This window comes from Juglans microcarpa x Juglans regia, chromosome 2S (assembly GCF_004785595.1).
Source record: "Juglans microcarpa x Juglans regia isolate MS1-56 chromosome 2S, Jm3101_v1.0, whole genome shotgun sequence".
NCBI lineage: Eukaryota > Viridiplantae > Streptophyta > Magnoliopsida > Fagales > Juglandaceae > Juglans > Juglans microcarpa x Juglans regia.
Genome location: NC_054597.1, coordinates 22,633,208 through 22,652,419, shown reverse-complemented (window position 1 = coordinate 22,652,419; position 19,212 = coordinate 22,633,208). Strand labels below are relative to the sequence as shown.

At 34.4% G+C, this 19,212-nt stretch overlaps 1 protein-coding gene across 1 annotated transcript; it reads right to left on the bottom strand.

The window, feature by feature from the left end:
- Positions 1-5,658: 5,658 nt before the first annotated feature.
- Positions 5,659-9,383, bottom strand: LOC121252579 (20 kDa chaperonin, chloroplastic-like). The gene is made up of 6 exons (XM_041152289.1): positions 9,177-9,383; positions 7,961-8,154; positions 6,903-7,082; positions 6,643-6,798; positions 6,225-6,302; positions 5,659-6,089 (listed from the first exon to the last, which is right to left on the bottom strand). The coding sequence occupies exons 2-6, from the start codon at positions 8,144-8,146 to the stop codon at positions 5,916-5,918; spliced, it is 774 nt and encodes a 257-aa protein (XP_041008223.1). The 5' UTR covers positions 8,147-8,154; positions 9,177-9,383; the 3' UTR covers positions 5,659-5,915.
- Between the last annotated feature and the right edge of the window lie 9,829 nt (positions 9,384-19,212).

Sequence of the window (19,212 nt, the reverse complement as noted above, 5' to 3'; positions counted from 1 at the left end):
GATTTTCTGGATGCTAAGATTGGGCATGGATCTTCTCATTTATGGAAGGAGCATTTGGTCTTCGATGGACTTGCTTAAGAATGGCTTAATTTGGAGGGTAGGGAATGAGAAGAAAATCAAAACTTGGAGGGATAGATGGCTTCCAATTCCATCAACCTACAAAATTCAATCACCTGTTAAGCTGCTAGATAGTGACTCAAGAGTAGAATTGTTAATCCAAGAAGATAAGGGCAATTGGGATAGGTCCGTTATTGAAGAGATCTTTACACCAACAGAAGCAGAGGTTAGCTACAACATACCTATCAGTAAGATGGGAGTGGAGGACAAGATGATTTGGGGATTTACCAAGAATGACCTTTTCTCAGTAAGAAGTGCTTACCATTTAGCTCACTCTAGTAAAGAACCATGAGAGGGGAATCTTATGCTCAGTTAGATGAGGATAACTGTTAGAATAAAGTATGGAATTTACATGTCCCGAAAAGTTCCAAGCTTTTTATCTGGAAAGCTTGTCATGAGATTCTTCCTACTAGGTGGAACTTGGCAAAGAGACAGGTGCTTAAATCTCCATTGTGCCCTATATGTGAGTTGGAGGAGGAGACAGTCATGCTTTATGGAGTTGCCGAGCAGCTGTTGATGTGTGGTCTATACATCAAAGCCCAGTGCATAAATGGTCAGGATTATTTAAAGATTTTCTAGAGCTGTGGAAGGAATTGCAAGCAAGGCTACAATCTTAACAACTGGATCTGGTGGTTGCTACGATGAAGAGAATTTGGTATAGGCGAAATGTTTTTATATTTAAAAACAAATTTGAAGGTCACCATCAACTGTTCTCTGCTGATGAACAAGGATTAGAAGACTTTGCTTGCCCAATTCAAAGATCCATAAGAGCAGGTGACCCTAAGATCTGATAGAAACATTTGCAGATGGCAAAAACTAGAAGCACATGTAGTTAAGGTTAATTGGCATGCAGTTGTGGAATTAAAAGCCAGAAGAGTTGGGATTCGGGTTATAGCAAGGGATTCTGAAAGGGAAATTTTGATGACTCTCAGTGCAAGAATGAAGTACTTGCTAGAACCCAATATTGCAGAAGCTCTGGCACTCAAAAGGGCTATGGAGGTGTGTTATGAGCTTGGTTTTACAAATGTGATCATTGAGGGGGATGCATAAGCTGTGATCAGAGCTGTTAATGAAAGAGATGAGTGCTGGGGTTGGAATGGAAAGCTTTATGAAGACATCAGGAGAACTATTTATCTTCATGCATTATGGAAAGTCCGATTTATGTTTAGAGAAGCCATCGTGGTTGCTCACAAATTGGCAAAACATGCACTTCTTGTTGAGACAAAGCAGATATGCACTTCTTGCATTCTTAATGTTGTTCTTATGGACAAGCATTGTATGGATTCTATTCAATGAATAAAATGCCTTCTTGTTGATTTATTAAAAAGAAAAAAAAAAAAGATTTAATAAATTAGGAATTTGACCCTAAATCCTAAGCTCCAAACAAAATCCTAATGTATCATATCCAAAAAAAAAAAGAAAAAAAAAAAGTAATACTTGGCATATGACAGAAAGAATTATGAGATGATGCCAAGTTTAAAATCCGAAAATTTTACAAAAATCCAAGTCAAAATAAATAGGGAGAGAAATTATGTTATTGGTTATTTTTGTTAAAGATATCCTTCTATCTCATAAACTCAGAAATTATATCAATCTAGTAAATATTTGAAATTAAAGTTTCAAATAACTTTTCTGATCAACCGTATAATTCCTACGAAATCATTATATTAAATTACCAATAGCCTTTAATCAGATAATAATAATGTAATTAGTGTTTTAATTGAACTAGAGTCCTAATGGTATATAAAACTTGCATCATATATAGAATTATCAAAACATAAGATATAATAATAGGATTCTGCTAGATACAAGAAGTTTGGCGTACCAAACGCGTACCAAAAATGACGTGGAAATATTTATTTTTTTATTAAAAAACAAAAGAAGAGAGAAAAAAAAGCACAAGATGAAAATGAAAGAAAAAGCAGTGTTTTGAAATCTGTTTCATACCGGCCGGTATGGCTGAAATATGCCGTACTGGCCAGGTAGCCAGTACAAACAGATATATTGTTTCATACAGGTCAAAATTTCGGCCATATCGGCCTGTATCAGCCGATATATTGGTATGTATTGGCCAATATATCGGATTTTGGCCGATATACATATTTTGGCCTTAACACTTTTGTTTTTTTTTTTTTTTTTTCTCAAACTGCAGGCTCATTTTTGGGCCCCCTTAATTCAATTTAGACTATTTATAATTTATATACACTTATATATATATATATATAATTTATTCATATAAAAATTATTTCAAAACGGTACCGGTATTGAAATATCTCGTTTCAATGCCTTGACCGAAACGGTATTCAAAACATTAAGAAAAAAATGTTGATTGTATCGTCTTCCTCTCCCCTCCACTGTCCATTTTCACCATTTCTGATCTTTCTCCCCTTCACCATTCAGCAAAAAAGCAGAGGCGCCTGCGGTTGTTAAATACGGAACCAGTCGCCCCTACTTCCTTCACTCGACAGTCCACACACAACTCCTAGTCCTCTGTTTCCTCCCTCTTTCTCTCACGTTCTACAGGACAACAGTGCCTTTTACTGTCTAGTCCTGCTCCTAGGCCACAAACCACTCCCTCTCCTGAATTTCACAGTGGGAAAGAGACCCCAATTAGCTAGGTTTCAAAAACCAAAAAAAGTATATGAGCGACTTTGAAGGGAGACTGGCTCTTTTGCATAGTGGGAAATTCGTGGCCACATTCTCTCGCCTTCTCTTATCTTCTCTCTTCATCATCATCTTTCTTTTGGAGGTTTAAGAATATAGTCAAAATCTGGAAAGAGAAAAAAAAATCTTTGGTGGTGGTGATTCTGTTTTCGTCAAAATCTAGAAAGAAAAAAAAAAGTTCTCGACTTCAGGAGGTCATAGCAGGAAAAAAAAAAAAAAGAGAGTTAGCTAAGCCTGGCATTGAAGGATTTTTACAAAGAAGGGCTCATGCTTTTGTCAAAATCTGGAGAAAAAAAAAAAAAAAAAGTTCTCAACTTCACAAGGCCATAGCAGAGGCAAAAAAAAAAAAAAAAAAAAAGTTAGCTAAGCCTAGCATTGAAGGATTTTTACAAAGGAAGGCCTTGTCTCCCGCCTTCCATCAACATGCATCATTTCATTTTCATTTTAAACCTAGCTTTCACGTCGGCTTTCAGTGCACATCGGTGCACGAAGTCGCCTTCAACAAGAGTTTTCCATAATAATAATTTAGAAAGTAAACCCTAAATCATAATTAAGTCCAAAGTGAGATATTCACTCTGAATTTCTTTGAGATTTTTTTTTATCATCAAACTTAATTCATAATTGCATTTTAGAGTTAATTTATCTTCAAATCTCACCATTCGACTAATATAAATATCATTTTACACTAACAAGATTTCGTTATAGTTTATCCTACACAAATTAGTCATGTCTATGCGGAAATGACATTTATGACCTTTATTGTTTCTGAAAATCATATTTAACTTATTGTAACTCCAAATGATGTTCTATTCTCTTCTTAACTCACATGTATTTAATTACTATAAATATCATTATAACCAGTTATGATTTGATAAACTTGAGCTATAATTGAGATCCCATGTTTTCTGTAGTAAAACAAGGAATCCCTGTTTTTCTACTTACATTTTGAAAATTCATGAAACATCAATTTGAGATTAATGTAAAACCCCCGAAAAAATTTCAATCTGTTATGTGTCCATACATGGCCCAAGGATTCACATCCAAGAAAACCGGCTTGCTAGGTGAAGGTATCCTCAAGCTTATATGCACACATACCATTTGACTCCTAACCAATGTTACAATCAGTCCTTATTGTGTCCTTAAATCTCTCAAAATCTTATAACTACTATATTTTGCACAGAACTCCTTCAATAAAATCAACATTATCTATTGGCCTTAGACCCATTGCAATACAGAAACCCTAATTTCTTACATTTTTATAACCTATTATATTGACTAAAAAAACTATGAACTTTTATAGCATAACACCTCCATATGCTAAAGTCTAATGCCTTAGTAACCGGTTTATAGATAAGTGATCTTGGAGTAGTCAGTCTGACTTTGAACCTATGCACCTATGACTTTGTTTCTCAGGAAATCTGTGCAATGAAAGATCCTTGATTTGCTACTCTCTACACAAAAAAGTATTCTTCTAAATGAAGTCATTCATGCTTGGAAGGCATCTCAAGATCTGTATCATGAAAACCTTATATTCCCTGAGGAGGTTCTACTTTGATTCAAAAGGTAACCAACGGTTCTCGACTTTCTCCAGATTCTGTAATCGTAATGTAATCATTTGTCTGTTTTCTCCCTCAAACCAACAAATCGACTAGCAAGTAGCAACCTCCTATGATAACCCATACCTCAATCACTAGGTATAAATCCCTCCCTCTTCCTCTTAGGCATGTCTAGGCATAAAAAGTGATACTAGGTGTGGTCGTGTAAGGTGCTTCTGTACACGTGATTTGGAATCAACAGATGGAGTTGTGTACATGAGTTTGTATTCGGAATGGTTAGTGTATAAGCAATGTGCAGTTTGGTGATTAAGTGCAACTCATTGTGATGAATGACTAGCGTAAGTAATTTAAGTCTGGGATGGGAATTTTTCAATGCTGGGATTAGATCCATGGCATTTGGGGTGCCAAAATGTCTTCCATGATTTGGCAACTAATTAATTTGCAATAATGATAACATAATGAAGATTTTTCAAACAAAAAAAGAAAAGAAAAGAAAAGAGTTATATATGGATTGTAAGGAACTACCGAAGCTAAAACTCTGATCTGAGTAGATGATTTAGTTCCCTTCTTTTTAGTCATATTGTGATAAAATTCATAGTTTATACCAATGTTTTGAATACCGTACCGGAAGTTGTACCGATCAAGACACTGGAACAAAATATTTCGGTATCAATACCGTTTCGGAATATCGATATATAAATAAATTATATATATAAATATATATATATAAGTTATATTTCAAAATAATAGTCTTTATATGAAAAAATTATATATAAATACATATATATATATATATAAATTATAAATAGCCTAGTCTGAATTGGAGTAAAAAAATAATCTTTGTAGTTTGAAAAAATGAAAAGAATAAATAAAACTGAAGGCCGAAATATAGGCCAATACGATCGGTACCGGCCGGTATGGCCGTTATTTAGACCGGTACGAAACGTATATGGTACTTTTACCAACCCAGAGGCCGGTATGGAAAATATTAACCGTACCAGCCGGTACGGTACGAAATTAAAACAGTGGTTTATACAGACCGATCTTACTACTATTCAATATTCTATCATTACTTTTACATTACTTTTTTACTATTTAAAAAATATCTGAAATCACCACACTGCCCAAACGCAACCTTTTTTCATCGGGTGGATCATACCCCCCCATGTTCCAAGCTATTCTTCAATAATATTAGCTCACAGGTTTTAAAATCTGTAGGACCAGGACTTGAATACGTTTCCAACTCCTCTAGATGGCAAACATTAGGGCAAAGTTATGTTGACTAGATTGGTAAATGTCATCCAAGTTGAGACGAGGATAGTAAGAAAATAAAGATGTTTCATTGGGCACAATCCTAGTCATGCAAAACAAGGTTGGCCTTTCATGGCCATAGCCAATGGGGGGATGCGATGCATACATTCAATTACCAAATGGACCTGGCATGTTCGCATGTTTCAATGAACTCATAATAGCTAAGGCACATAACCTGACCTACTTATCCATATGCTTTGAGGTGAGACACCTTCACCAACAAAATTCCAGTTACATGACAAGCACATTTAAGTTCATTTCCTTATTTTATGAAAGAATAGCAATAACATCTGAAGCCCTCAAAGCAATGTATTCCAATCCGTCTTTACCCTTAAAGTCATTTCCAGCATACTTGGAGTACAGAACTGTGCTCCCTGGGGTGAGGGATAACGGTTTACTCTTGCCCTCCTCGTCGACAGTACCGGGCCCGACTGCAATTACCTGTCACATTTAAGGCAGAATACACACCAGGTACCAATCTCATCATAATTTATTCCTTTTATGAGCAGTCAGTTATTGCCTGCAAAGGAAAAAGAAGGAAAGAAAAAAGAGCGGACGATGCTATAGTCCCCTTACCGTGCCGATGGAAGGTTTTTCTTTGGTTGCCTCTGTCAGCAACAGACCTCCGGCTGTTTTTTCTTCAGCCTCAGCAACCTGCACTCAAAGTTCAAAAATAGAATGTAAAATACCAAGGTTACCTTTATGTTCTAAGAGAACCACACGACAAACAAGAAAAAGAAGTAAAGCATAACATAATGAGAGATAACACAACATCTCATGTGCCTATTCCTACTTCCTACTTACAGCGAAAACACACACAAGTACAAGAACCTGATTAGACCCATTTCCATCTTTATTTCTCCAGTGTGTGCCAAAGACAGCTTACTAATAACAAGAAGGGACTAAGACGATAACATGGACATTATGATCTATGCTTTCTGTAATAGACAATACGCAATTGATGAGTGTAATAGACGTGAAAGGTATGACACACCTTGATTAAAACTCTATCATTCAGGGGTTTAAGATCTTTCACATCATCTGTTTCCAGAATACCAACTATATCATCATCCTTCAGAATAAGATGCTTTGAACCATTGAACTCCAGCTCAGTCCCAGCATATTTGGAATACACAACTTGGTTGCCAGTCTGTACAAAAAAAAAAAAAAAAAAAAAAATCAATTGCAGAAAGGAATAAACCATGGGAACAGATCGATACGAAGATACATAATATATAGATATATATAAGTTACCTTGACACTGAGGTCCACTTTGGTGTTCCCAGCCGTCTTACCCTCTCCAATTGCAACCACCTCACCTCCTTGAGGCTTTGTTTGAGCAGTTGTAGGAAGTAAAATTCCTCCACCAGTCTTTTCTTCAGCAGTTTGGATCTTCACCAACACTCTATCACCCAAAGGCTTAATAGATGTATACTGTAGATATGGGAACAGAACACTATCACTTTAGATAAGCCAGACACCAGTAAGTACTTGAACTTATCAGATTTTATACAAAATGTAGATAAATGGCAGTTTGACCATAATGCAAGAGTTTACCAAGCAGAAAAAAAATACGATACCGCCAAGCACAGAGTTATCAATTGAAGTGCCTATATGGCATATAAGATAAAGCCATGAAAAAGGTACACACAAAGCAATTCTAATCTCCCCACTTTGGACCCAAATTGCAGTTTTTATGGTTTCATTAGCAGACAGCCTTAACAACTAGAGAGATTTAACCATCTAAAATTTGCAGGTACAATTAAAGATGGATTGCTTATTAGAAACTAGATTTGATCAATGCAGATGTTTGAAAAAATCACATTTCATCAACTCAAACCATTAAAGCAAGCATTTAAAACCAATGCCTTCACCCAAATTACGAAGAATATCATCCCATAAATCAAAACCAATTGCATTCGGTCAAAACTTTTTTCTTATTGGCAAGTGTCCCGACTAACATTCGGTCAAAACTTTTGAGGGGGAAGAAACTAATTTTTATGCCTGGTATGTATTTGCAATAGAATCTACACTATTTCTTTTGCGCCCGCGAGGGGGGGGGGGGGCTGAAAAATAAATAGAGGAAGCAGAAACTAGTTTTTATAAAATTTATCTTATAAAAAGACCATAAAAAAAATTAAAATTTCGAATTTTTCAAAACTTTTGAGCAACAAAATTGATACTCAAAACCCTACATAGTGAAAAACAACAACCCTCGTATTCACCAAACAAAATCTAAATGGCAAAACTAAATCACTGGAAAAAATAAAGGTAATCAACATGAAGCAGAAATGGGCCTCAAAATTTACTACCTTGGGTGTGACAATGGTTGCCGCTTTGACAACCAGACCCTTAAAGGACCTCTGAGAGAGACCAGTCCCTACAGTCAAATGCCCTACTGAAGGACCAAACTTCGCAGCTTCAGAAGGCCGAAGGCCCTGAAACGACGCCAAGTTCCTCGTTGAGATCGACAATGTTGTCAACTGAGCTGTAGCCATTTCCGAGTCTACTCAATCACCACAAAAAGACCACCAAAAAATTAAAAAAAACAAATATGAGAATTCAACAGAACCAAATTGGGGATTAGAATGATTTTCCTAATTACGAGAAACACAGCGATACAAAGGATACAAGAAGATACATTTTCTAGAATGTAATAAAAGGGGAATGAGACACTAGTTGTTTATGTCTATCTCTAGCAGTGTTGAGAAGATAAAAACCTAAGAACAGTTAGCAATCAGGTTTTATGAGGCGTCAAAAAGACTCTTCGAGACCGTGAGGTTTGCCCAGAGACGCTCCAGGCTCGAGTGATAATACCACCAAAGCCCGTTACTCCACCCACAGGCCCCATAATCTCCGCGCGAATGGGGGCAATTGATGGATTTCTCGTCCCTAACTCTACGAGGACGGATTTCACTGGACCTTTACATGACTACTAGTATGTTTTGGTATCACCAGTGTATATTGGTGGCTTAAAATATGAGCTTATATATCATTTTTGTTTTCTTTTAAAACAAAATATGGCCATACGATGGTGAGCAGTGTACAGTCAATATTTTAACAAGGATGAAATTCATATCCTCTTTTTTTTTTTCCTCTTTTTTTCTCATTTCTTTCTCTTTTCTTCATTTCTTCTTTCCCTCTTAGTTTCTTCTCTAGAATCCGCTAAGTTTTCGACTCCGTAAAACATAGCAGATGTCGGGTTTGGACCTTGAATAAGAGAAGTAGAGTGGGATGTAGTGAGCATTTAAAAGAGAATGAGAGTGGGACATAGTGTTAAGTTGCAGTTTATTGGAAATAATAAGAGATGAGGGAAAGAAAATAGCTGAGAAAAAAATGATTACAAATAAAATGCAAGCTCGTTTTGAAGGCATTAGCGATCATTGCAAATCAACTGAGACAAACAGATGCGTATAATAACAAGGGAAACGCATTTTTTTCTCATTTCAGACCAACCAAACACGGGAAAGATGATAGTGCAAGAAATATCAACTAGTTGTAGACAGAGAGAATGAGAGAGAGATGGACCTCGAGTCGAGTCCTTGAAGCAGACACGGATGGTGGCAGTCGGTTTCGGGCTTCAAGACTGGGAGCGGCGGACGATAAAAGAGAGACACAACAGGGTTTCGAAGTTTCTGGATTAGGGAATGGATTGCGTTGCGTGAAGCGGCGAAGTGAGGCAATGAAAGAAGGCCTTTTACTTTTTAATCCTTAAACTTGTTGGGCGTTCTTTAGCTTTTTAGGTCTAGTTTTACTCCTTGTTTTCTGAACATGGTAAAAGCCGTTTACCATTTTGGTCTTTCTGGAATCTTTAATCTTTACAAAACGGCACCGTTTAGTCATTAGCCATTTGCCATCAAGTATGATATGCATCTTGATCATTTAAATTTGACCTACGCGCATGAAATTATGAAAAAGTAAGTAAAAGAAATTAATATATACTTAATTGAAAATTCTTATATTGTATATTGTATAGAAAAATGTTAAAGGCAAGCACCAGAACACAACCGGCATGCAAATGCTGACGTGGTGGGGTCATGTCATTTAACAAAACGAATGTGTTTCAGCTACATCTTTTGGAGAAACAAAACGGTGTGTTTCATTTCCGTTTCCATCTCCATTGCATAACCCTAAGGAGCTCAACCTCCCTCTCCCTTTCTATTTGGTCATTTCGTAACCCCTAGGCTCATTTTGATTTGGCTACATAATGTTTTATAAATGATTATGCTTTCGGGAACACAATTCAAGGATGTTCAAAAAGAACTCTATTGAAAATTTTAGTTCTCGAAAGGCTACAAAGAAAGCAAAAGAGGAAACATTCACTGAAAACTCCTGTAGGGGAGAGAGGGGTTATGTAGAAAGAAATGTTCGTAAGGATGATTTTGGGGATGAAGTTGAATCGGTTTGCGATGATTACTCTATACGATTTGGGTTGGAACTAGAGTCGATAAGTTCACGTGGGCAATTGTCAATGAGCAGTCCCATGAGATACTGTAAGGTTTTGGCACTAAAGCCCTTTTGGCCAATGATGGTGAAAGAGTAAAAGGTGTTCAAGAAATTTCAACTTATGACAATATTGAGGAAGTTTCTAGCAGGGAAACTAGACTTTTAAGGATTGAAGAAATAGGTGTCATTCATCCATCACAAGGTTCTGATGAAGAATATATAGAATTAGCACACCATCTACAAAATTTAATCAGCTTGGAAGAGAGACCTCTTTTTTGGGAGAGAGTCTGGAAAGGTTGAGAACAAAAATGAAGAGGAAGGTTTAGTCTAGGAGGAGCTGGAATCCGAAAATATTTTGGAAAAATCTGAAGGAACCGAATTGCAGGAGTAACAATCCGAATCAAATTGTGATAACCAAAGTGGCTCAGATTTCCAATGGGAGGAGGATGAGGATGTATTAGAACAGCTGAAGATGGAACTGAGGAATCAAATAACTGGGGGACTTCATACGAAAGAAGAAGAAGAAGAAGAAGAAGAAGAAGAAGAAGAAGACCTAGATTCTGTTTGGGATCAGACGGATATTTGAAGCGTCAAAACATGCAACACAAGGTTACCTACCCCTGTTCATGACATATAATATTCGAGTATAGTTTCTATTGGTGTATTGTTTATAATGTTTTATATATTTTTTTATTAGTGAAAAGTATGTTTAAGCTTGGAAAGGTCTTATTGGGCGACAGTTTGGATATAGTGTGAAATTCTGATTTATTTGATTAAGTCTTTAGCAGGATCTTGGTCTGATCTTTTTATGGTTTAGAGTTAACATGTTAAAATGCAAGTTATATTTGGATATTTTGCATGTTAAGAGTTTTGACGAAAAGTTTTGCATGAGTTTAAAAAGTTAGAAACTGATGGTGTAAAAATAGTGTTTTGAGAAAATGTTGATCTTTTATTATGGAATCATGATCCTATGGTCTTAATATTCACATATTTTGATCTTAGGACTTTTATCTATATTTTAGGAAGTTAGTTTTGAAGAATAATAGTCTTGATCTTGATGAAATGAATTTTATGCATGCTAAGGTCCAATTAGGACATAAACTTGAGGCTTATGGTTTGCTTTGTGCTTTAATGCAATTTTTGTCATGATATCTTAGGTTTAATACTTTGATCATGTTTAGAACATGAATATGAGGTATATGATTTTATTTCTTTAAAGTTTGTTTCATGAGAAACTCGGATCTAATGGTTTGATCTAAAATCAAAACATGTGGTACTCGGTTTTGAAGTTAGTATGCAGCCGATTATGTTGGATGATGTTTTGTGGTCTTTAATTTGTTTGTTCAAGCATGTTATTTCTTAGGATGTACTTATGAACATGTTAAGAGTATATTTATGGACTTTCGGGGTCCTTAGAGTTTATTAGAAATGAAATAGTCCAATTTCATCAAAGAGCTATTTGAGATTTGGTGTTTTAACATTTTCTTGTCATAAGGAGTTTGTGATTTTTTTCAAGTGTATGTTTTATGATCTTAGCATGATTTTAAAGCATAGGTTATGATTTTTATGTGTTATATAAATCGATTTTAGCATGAAAGTTTGAGTGTGAAATAATTGCAACAAAGATCAAGGATTTTAGCCCTAGCATGTTTCAGCCTAAACATTGTTTATATATTCGTGTTATGTTTTAAATTTTTCTAATTAAATATTTGGAATTAGAACAAAATTTAAGGAATATAAATTTTGATGAGTTTTGAAGTAAGGATGAAAAATCCTTAATTTAGGAGTAAAATTGTCATCTTTTTTTTTTTTCACAGGTAGAGGGGTAAAATGTTCATTTTGTCATAAGTCATTGATTTATGTTAATGATGAGTTTCTAACGTTTAGAAATATCTCTTTTCAGTTCATGTTATTTCGCACTAATTTACGCTACGCTACAATCACTATAAGTTAGCCTCTAACTTACTTTCAAGATACTTATGTATGTATAGTAATAAGAAACCATCATTCATGTTTATTATGTTATATATATATATATATATATATATATATATATATATGTTAAGTTATACCATGTCATGTTTTCTTTTTAAGTAAATAACTATCTGTTACACGTTATGTCATGTCATGTCATGCCATATTTAACTATTACACACCATGTTATGCCATGTCATTAGTCATACTTACATGTCACATCATGTTATGCCAAGTCATTTATCATGTCATTTCACACTACATTATGTCATGAGTATGAAGTTTGTCACGAAAAACAGTATTTTCAAGTCAGTTGAGTCTTTTAAGTTTATCATGACCCTAAGTGTTAGAATAATGCAATATCCTAGTAGAACTCTACTGTTCATGGTGGAATATTTACACTAGTGTGAAATTTTATGGGTTGACAAAGTATATTCAACAAGCTTCGGATTGGGGCTACGTTAATGGTCTCCAGAACAAAGTCAGTTACCAATGCCGATGGTGCCAACCATAAATCATGTTAATGTTATACGTACTCAAGCAGGTGTAGATACCTGTGGTATGATGCGTATGTTAATGTATTCACAACTAGTTCAAATACCTATGATGTGATATTGTATCAGCAAGACCACCCAGCTCAAGGGAACATGTGTAGCGTCCATAATTCATGTTTAATTAACTAGTTTATATACGGAACAAGATTCCAAATTCATGTTCAGTTCATATTCAGTTCATGTCATGTTTATTTCACGCTCAGTTCAGTTCATGTCAATTCAGTTCACGCCAGTTACAACTCAGTCCATGTTAGTTCAGGTTATGTCAGCACTTGTCATGCTATTTTCTAAGTCATGTCACACTCATTTATGTTCATGTCAGCAATAATGTCTTTTTACTGTCATGCATGCATCTGTAAACTGTTAGTTTAAATTGGTTATTAATTTGCTGAGACTTGTAATCAAATCTTACTTGGTTGTCCCAACTACCATCCTCCCGAATGGTAGACCATGTGTCAGGATCAGAAGGACCCCCGGAGGATCATCTGGACAAAGTCGATTAAACCGCAACGCAACTACGAGGAGCTCACCACGTCAATGCTTCAATTTTTGGCTAGGATTATGACTATTCTAGCGGAGTTACACGAGCTACTCCATAGGCTAACCTAGTTGTTATTATGATCATCTTATTATGTACATGAGGAGCCCCATCTCTAGTACTAGTGATGTTACAAACATTTTGGACAAGTACTCTTAACTTTTGGACGTCAATTATTATATGTTTATGAAGTATACTTATGTAAATTTGAGATATGTTATATCTAGTGCATAGTATTGTTAAAAAAAAAAATTATCCATTACGAATATTGTATATTGTTAAATATATGCTAGGTGCATTACATCTTTATCTATCATGATTGAGAATATATAATCTTATGTTGCATGTCTCAACGCTTCATTATTTGCCATATTCCAAGTGAAAATCTGGGGGTGTTACATAAACTAAATCCATCCTATCCTATTCTGATCCACATGAACCTGTTCTACCGTCCCAATTGAACTACCAACGAAAGGGTAAACCATGAATTTAAACCCAAAAGGATTGGACTTGGAAGATATAAATATGCAATGGCCCATAGTTTAGATTCGGCTTGGAACAGTGCTACCGCATAGGTGTGTAAGTTGTATTTATTTTGGGCCCGAATCCAGTCATAATTTGGTTTGATTATTATATTTAACAAATATATTTATGCACAAAATATATGGGCGGCCCAAATCTTCCTATAGTGCATAAATTAAATTAATTTATAATGGATGTATACATTTATTATAGAAGAATACAGAGAGATGCATAAAACACTATTCGTACTCTCTTATTTATTTATTTTTTAAGATGATTGCACGGCGCTTACGTACTCACGATTGCAACTATCATTTTTTTTTTCGTTGCAAACGAAAATGACGATTATGGTGGACCTTTGAGTGATTAGAATAGAATCTTCGTAGTTTCTCTCAGATTTGTAAAGCAATGCTCACTAGGTTTTCTCTCCCTGTAAAATTAAAATTATTTAAATCATTTAATACCACATAATGGAATGATAAGAATTAAGATAATGAATAATTCTACTGATCATCTCTCATCGTCTCATAAAGTGACATTAGATAATTTGAAACTATTTATTATATTTCACTTGTGAACTTATTATCTAATTCCACATCATGAGATGATGAAAGCGTGATAAAAAAAAAGATGAGAAATAGAATTACTCATAAAGTCAGGTTCCCCATTATATATTTTTTTTCCTGAATTATTAGAATAACCAAGCATTGTGGGTTTGGGACTCTTCCATCTCAATTTATAAGAGTCTTTAGTACGCTTCGATCAAGAAATGCCACACTTTTTGCTTCATCAAGTAATACAACATAGCATAAGTAATATCACCCTTAATTTAATTTAAATAAGCATGTTCTTAGGATCCGTTTAAATACTTAAAATATCTCAATATATCTATAAATAATATTGAAATAGTTTGAATTAAAATGTTTTATTAAGTTTTAGGAAATAATTGAGTTAAAAAGGTTGAAATAGTTTTGTGTATTTTTTAGAAGTTTCGAAAAGTTATAATGGTTAGGTAATGATTAAATGAAAAAGTTGAAAATTTAAAAATAAAAGTATTTTATGTTTAAGTAATGCTTGAGAATGAAATATATGAGAATATCTCGTTTGGATTCGAAGATGAGTTGTGAATAGTAATGAGATGAGTTGTAAATAATAGTGAGATTTTTGAGTTAAAGTTGATGAATAATAGTGAATAATAGTGAGATGAGTTGAGATGAATTGTAAATTCAAACGAATTTATTCATGGATCACCAAATATTTCTTAGTATAAGATATTTGCTTACATTGAGGATAATCAAATTAGCCATAACAACACCATTCAACTCGCCCATCGATGGCAACTGCATCACCGTTAGAACTCACAATGGCATGAGTACAAAGATTGGGGATGAAATAAGAACAAACACAAAGAGCAAATGAATATTTCCTTTCAAGTACACATTGTGAATTGATTTTATTTATTTGTTTATTCCAAATTTTGCTAATTTTCTTCAGGACGCTTCTACATCCACTGCTCCCGTTAGTTATTTTGGTGTGTTTTCTTTTTTTATTTTTTTTTTTACATGTATTTTTTAAACATTTTTAAATATATATTTAAAAAAAATTCACAACATCATTAAAAAATATTTCTTAATCACGAAATAAAAAAAATATCAATGTTAGTTGAGAGCGGTGAGACTAGCATTATTACTTTTTGGATATTAATAATTTCCAATAATATATTCCAAATGAATAATACTTCATATCAAATGGCCCATTAATTATATTGCCCCTGAATTATTTTAAGTACATAATCTTCAACGAGGTGGTTGATCATTTGTAATCTTGTGAAGATTATATTCATCATATCATCACACAATTAAATTAAGCATCATGATTTGTTATTTATATATTTACAAAGTAAAACTAAGGGATAGAGAAAGAAAATGATTGTGTCACTGTTTTCATTGATCCCAACAGATTTGATTGCTTAAAATAATCCATCACTAAAGAAGAAAATGTCAATTGCCTGGCCGAAGCAAACATAGCAAAGTTGTTTAATTCAAATAATCGTCCCCACCATATTAAGATTTTCTGGAGTCTTTAAGTTAATCTGCTATACGGATTTCGCTAAATCATAATTATTGCTTTAATGATGTGACACTCTATGCTCATATATATAATACTAGGTCATATTAATATAGTCTATAAGTCTTTCTTTCCTGACCCAAACTTTAACCCAACTTTAATAACTTATTATTTAATAAAAAAAAAAGTTTTGAATATTAAATTCTAATTTAGTTAATTTTTTGTGGTTTGTTTGGCAACAGAGAAGTCTTTAAACTTTAAAGTTAAATGCCATTTTTCAGTTAAGGATGGTTTCGTTTTCAAACAAAATTAAATTTCCTTAAAAGTCTAAACACCCAAAACTTAAAAAAATAAAATTAATAAGAAATTTATTAAAAAAATTAAAAAATTACACAACCACCACCCTGTGGTAGCTACCACCACGAGGTGGCCACTTAGATTATAATTGGTGGCCCCATTTGGGTCATATGGTGGCCACCCTAGTTGTAACGCCTCCAAATTTCACTTGGAATTTGACGAAATCTGAAATGACGAGACATACAATACAAGGAAATTTATCTTCATTCATGACAAATAAAGATGCAATGTACTTACATGCAACTAATATTATGTAATATTCACAGTAGATAATTTTTTTTTTCGAGCAAAATACTATGTACCAGAAGTAATATATCCCAAACTATAAACATGCTTCATAAAATTCATGTGATAGCTGGTATCCAAAAGGTTACAGTACTTATCCAACAGGCCTGTAACATAAAGAGTATTGGAGATAACACTCCACATCTATAATTTAGAAATAAAAACTATTGTACTAATTTGTTGACTCGTTCACATAGCTCAACTATGATCTCTAAATTGACGTTCAGAAAATTGGGATAGGCCCCATCAACTCTTTGTCTATGCTCCACATTCTATTCGACCCGTCCAATCTTTCATGCGTGGGTTCTCTAGATCTTGACACATCGACTACCATTTCAGGGAGAATGGTAGTTGGGACTATCACGGTGCATGACATGAACTGACATGACTTAAACTGAACATGGACTGAACTTGAAATTTGACATGACATGAACTTGAACGTTAATTGAAACTAAATTGAACTGAACTAGAACATGAACTGGACGTGAATTGAAACATGAACTGAAAATGCTAGCTCCTATAACTGAAATTATGCATTCCAATTAAGAAAATGAGAGTACTCAAGTAGCTCTTATGCCTTCACTATGAGTATCCTTTTTGTATTACAGTAGATTCTACTCCTTCACCATAGTACTAAGCAGCACATATACCTTGACCGTAGTACCAAACAGATTATATACTCCTTGACCGTAATATAAATTAACCGATAACATTAATTTGAATTAAAGATGAAATAACACGACATGAAACTGAACATGGAATTGAAAACTTGAAATTGACTTGACTGATGCGAAAATATTATTTTCAAGACACACTCTGTACTCGAGACATGATGTGATATGAAATGAAAAGACATATGGCCTAATGTATTGTAATGTGGCATGTATGTGAGATGAATGACATTGCATAACATGAAACAGATAGACATTTCATGACATGACATAACATATAACAGATAACATGTCATGATATGATATAACAACTAATAGATGAATATTTCGTAACATGGCATAATGTTTAACAAATAAATATTTCGTGATATGACATAACATGAAATAGACAAATATTTCGTAACATAACATAACATGAAACAGATAATATATATATATATATATAAAGTTTCAACTAAAGCAGATCCAATTAAAAAAAAAACCCAGAATTCAATATCTAGTATATAATTTCTTTAGAATAGTTGTTAGATACACAAATATGGAGTTGGTACTCAATCAATTTTAGATTTTTTTTTTTTGGTTTGAATTACCAACTGATCATATTATAAGGACTAAAACAGTTATGCAGGATCATGATCATGCTCAAGTACTACCCATAGTAAGGACAAAGTCAAACTCATTTCAACAAGGGATACATACTACTGAAGATATTATATATTGTGTTTAGTCAAATTTTATCTAATTTATATGATCATGTTCCATTCAATTTGCTACTAAAGATTAAGATCAAGTGAAGAATACGAGGGAACACAAAATCTACAAGGGGAACCTTTTCCTTGAAAATATTTTCCTATCTAAATTTAAACATGAAGATGATCCCCCGATCAACTGTACCACTCAAGTCTTATCAAATCGTGTATGTATTTAATTAAACCGTACCACAATGCGGTCACAAGATGAACTATCACAGCAAACTCAAACCGTGTTACAATTAAGTGATAGCAAGAACATTATGCTGTAGTGAATTAGTTCAAAACGATCGAAGTTTTGAAAATATGGCTAGGCATGCAAAGTCATTTTGCGGACCAGGTGATAATGGTGAAAAACCCTAAAATTCTTCAAATTATTTGCAAATCAAATTTCAATTTGCAAAACCATTATACACAGAATCCAAATTGGGAGAAAAATCCTAAAAAATCTCAAACCCTAAAAATCAAAACTGGGATTGCGACAACTGCAAACGACACAGAACAACGTACAGGAAGGCAGAAACAGAGAGGATCACTAAAGATGAGGGGGAGAAGGGGTCCTGTGTTTTGGATCGTCGTGTGAAGAAATGACGTCGTTCCACTTAAAAAGTCAAAGTTCGGAAGTCGGAGCTCTTCTGGGCACTGAACTCCGACTTCGACATGAGTTTCAAAGGTACTCTGATTCTAACTCTGAATTTCGACTACTTCGACTCCATCAAAGTCAAAACCAGAGCGGAGGTCGGCCGGAATTGGAGGTGGCGGAGGGTTTGCATAGCCCTAGGTTAACTTGTCCGTCTGCATCCTTTAAATGGGATCGACCCCCAAATGGATTTTGACGCAAGCTTGATTCCAACACCAACTATCATCAAAACTAAAAAAACAAATCTAATGGCTTTTGAGGCATGCTTAATTCCAACACAAAATATCATTAAAAAAAAGAACAAATCGAATGATATGAACAAAAAAAGAATCAGAACTAGAGTAGGAGGAGGAGGAGGAGGAGGAGGAGGAGGAGGAGAAGAAGCAGAACGAGAAGGAGAAGCACAAGAAGATGATGATAATGATGATGGTTTGAGAAGGTGCGAAGGAGGAAGAGAAGAAGATAAGAGAAAGTGATGGAACCCAATGTGTGCGACACCAAATCCTAGCTATACTAATTATGGTACCGATAAGAAGGAGAAGAAAATGAGAAAAGGTAATGGAGGAGGGGCAAAGAAGAAGAGAAGAGAAAGGAGAAGGAAATACAATGAAAAAGGTGAGAAGAAGAAGCAAAAGGGCAAGAGGAAAGACGAAGAATAGAAGGATATGGTGTAGAAGAATGTGTTAGGGTTTTTTGTTGTTTCGGTTATAATTTACTTATATATACAATCAAACGGGCAGGTAGGTCTATATTGGGTTGGA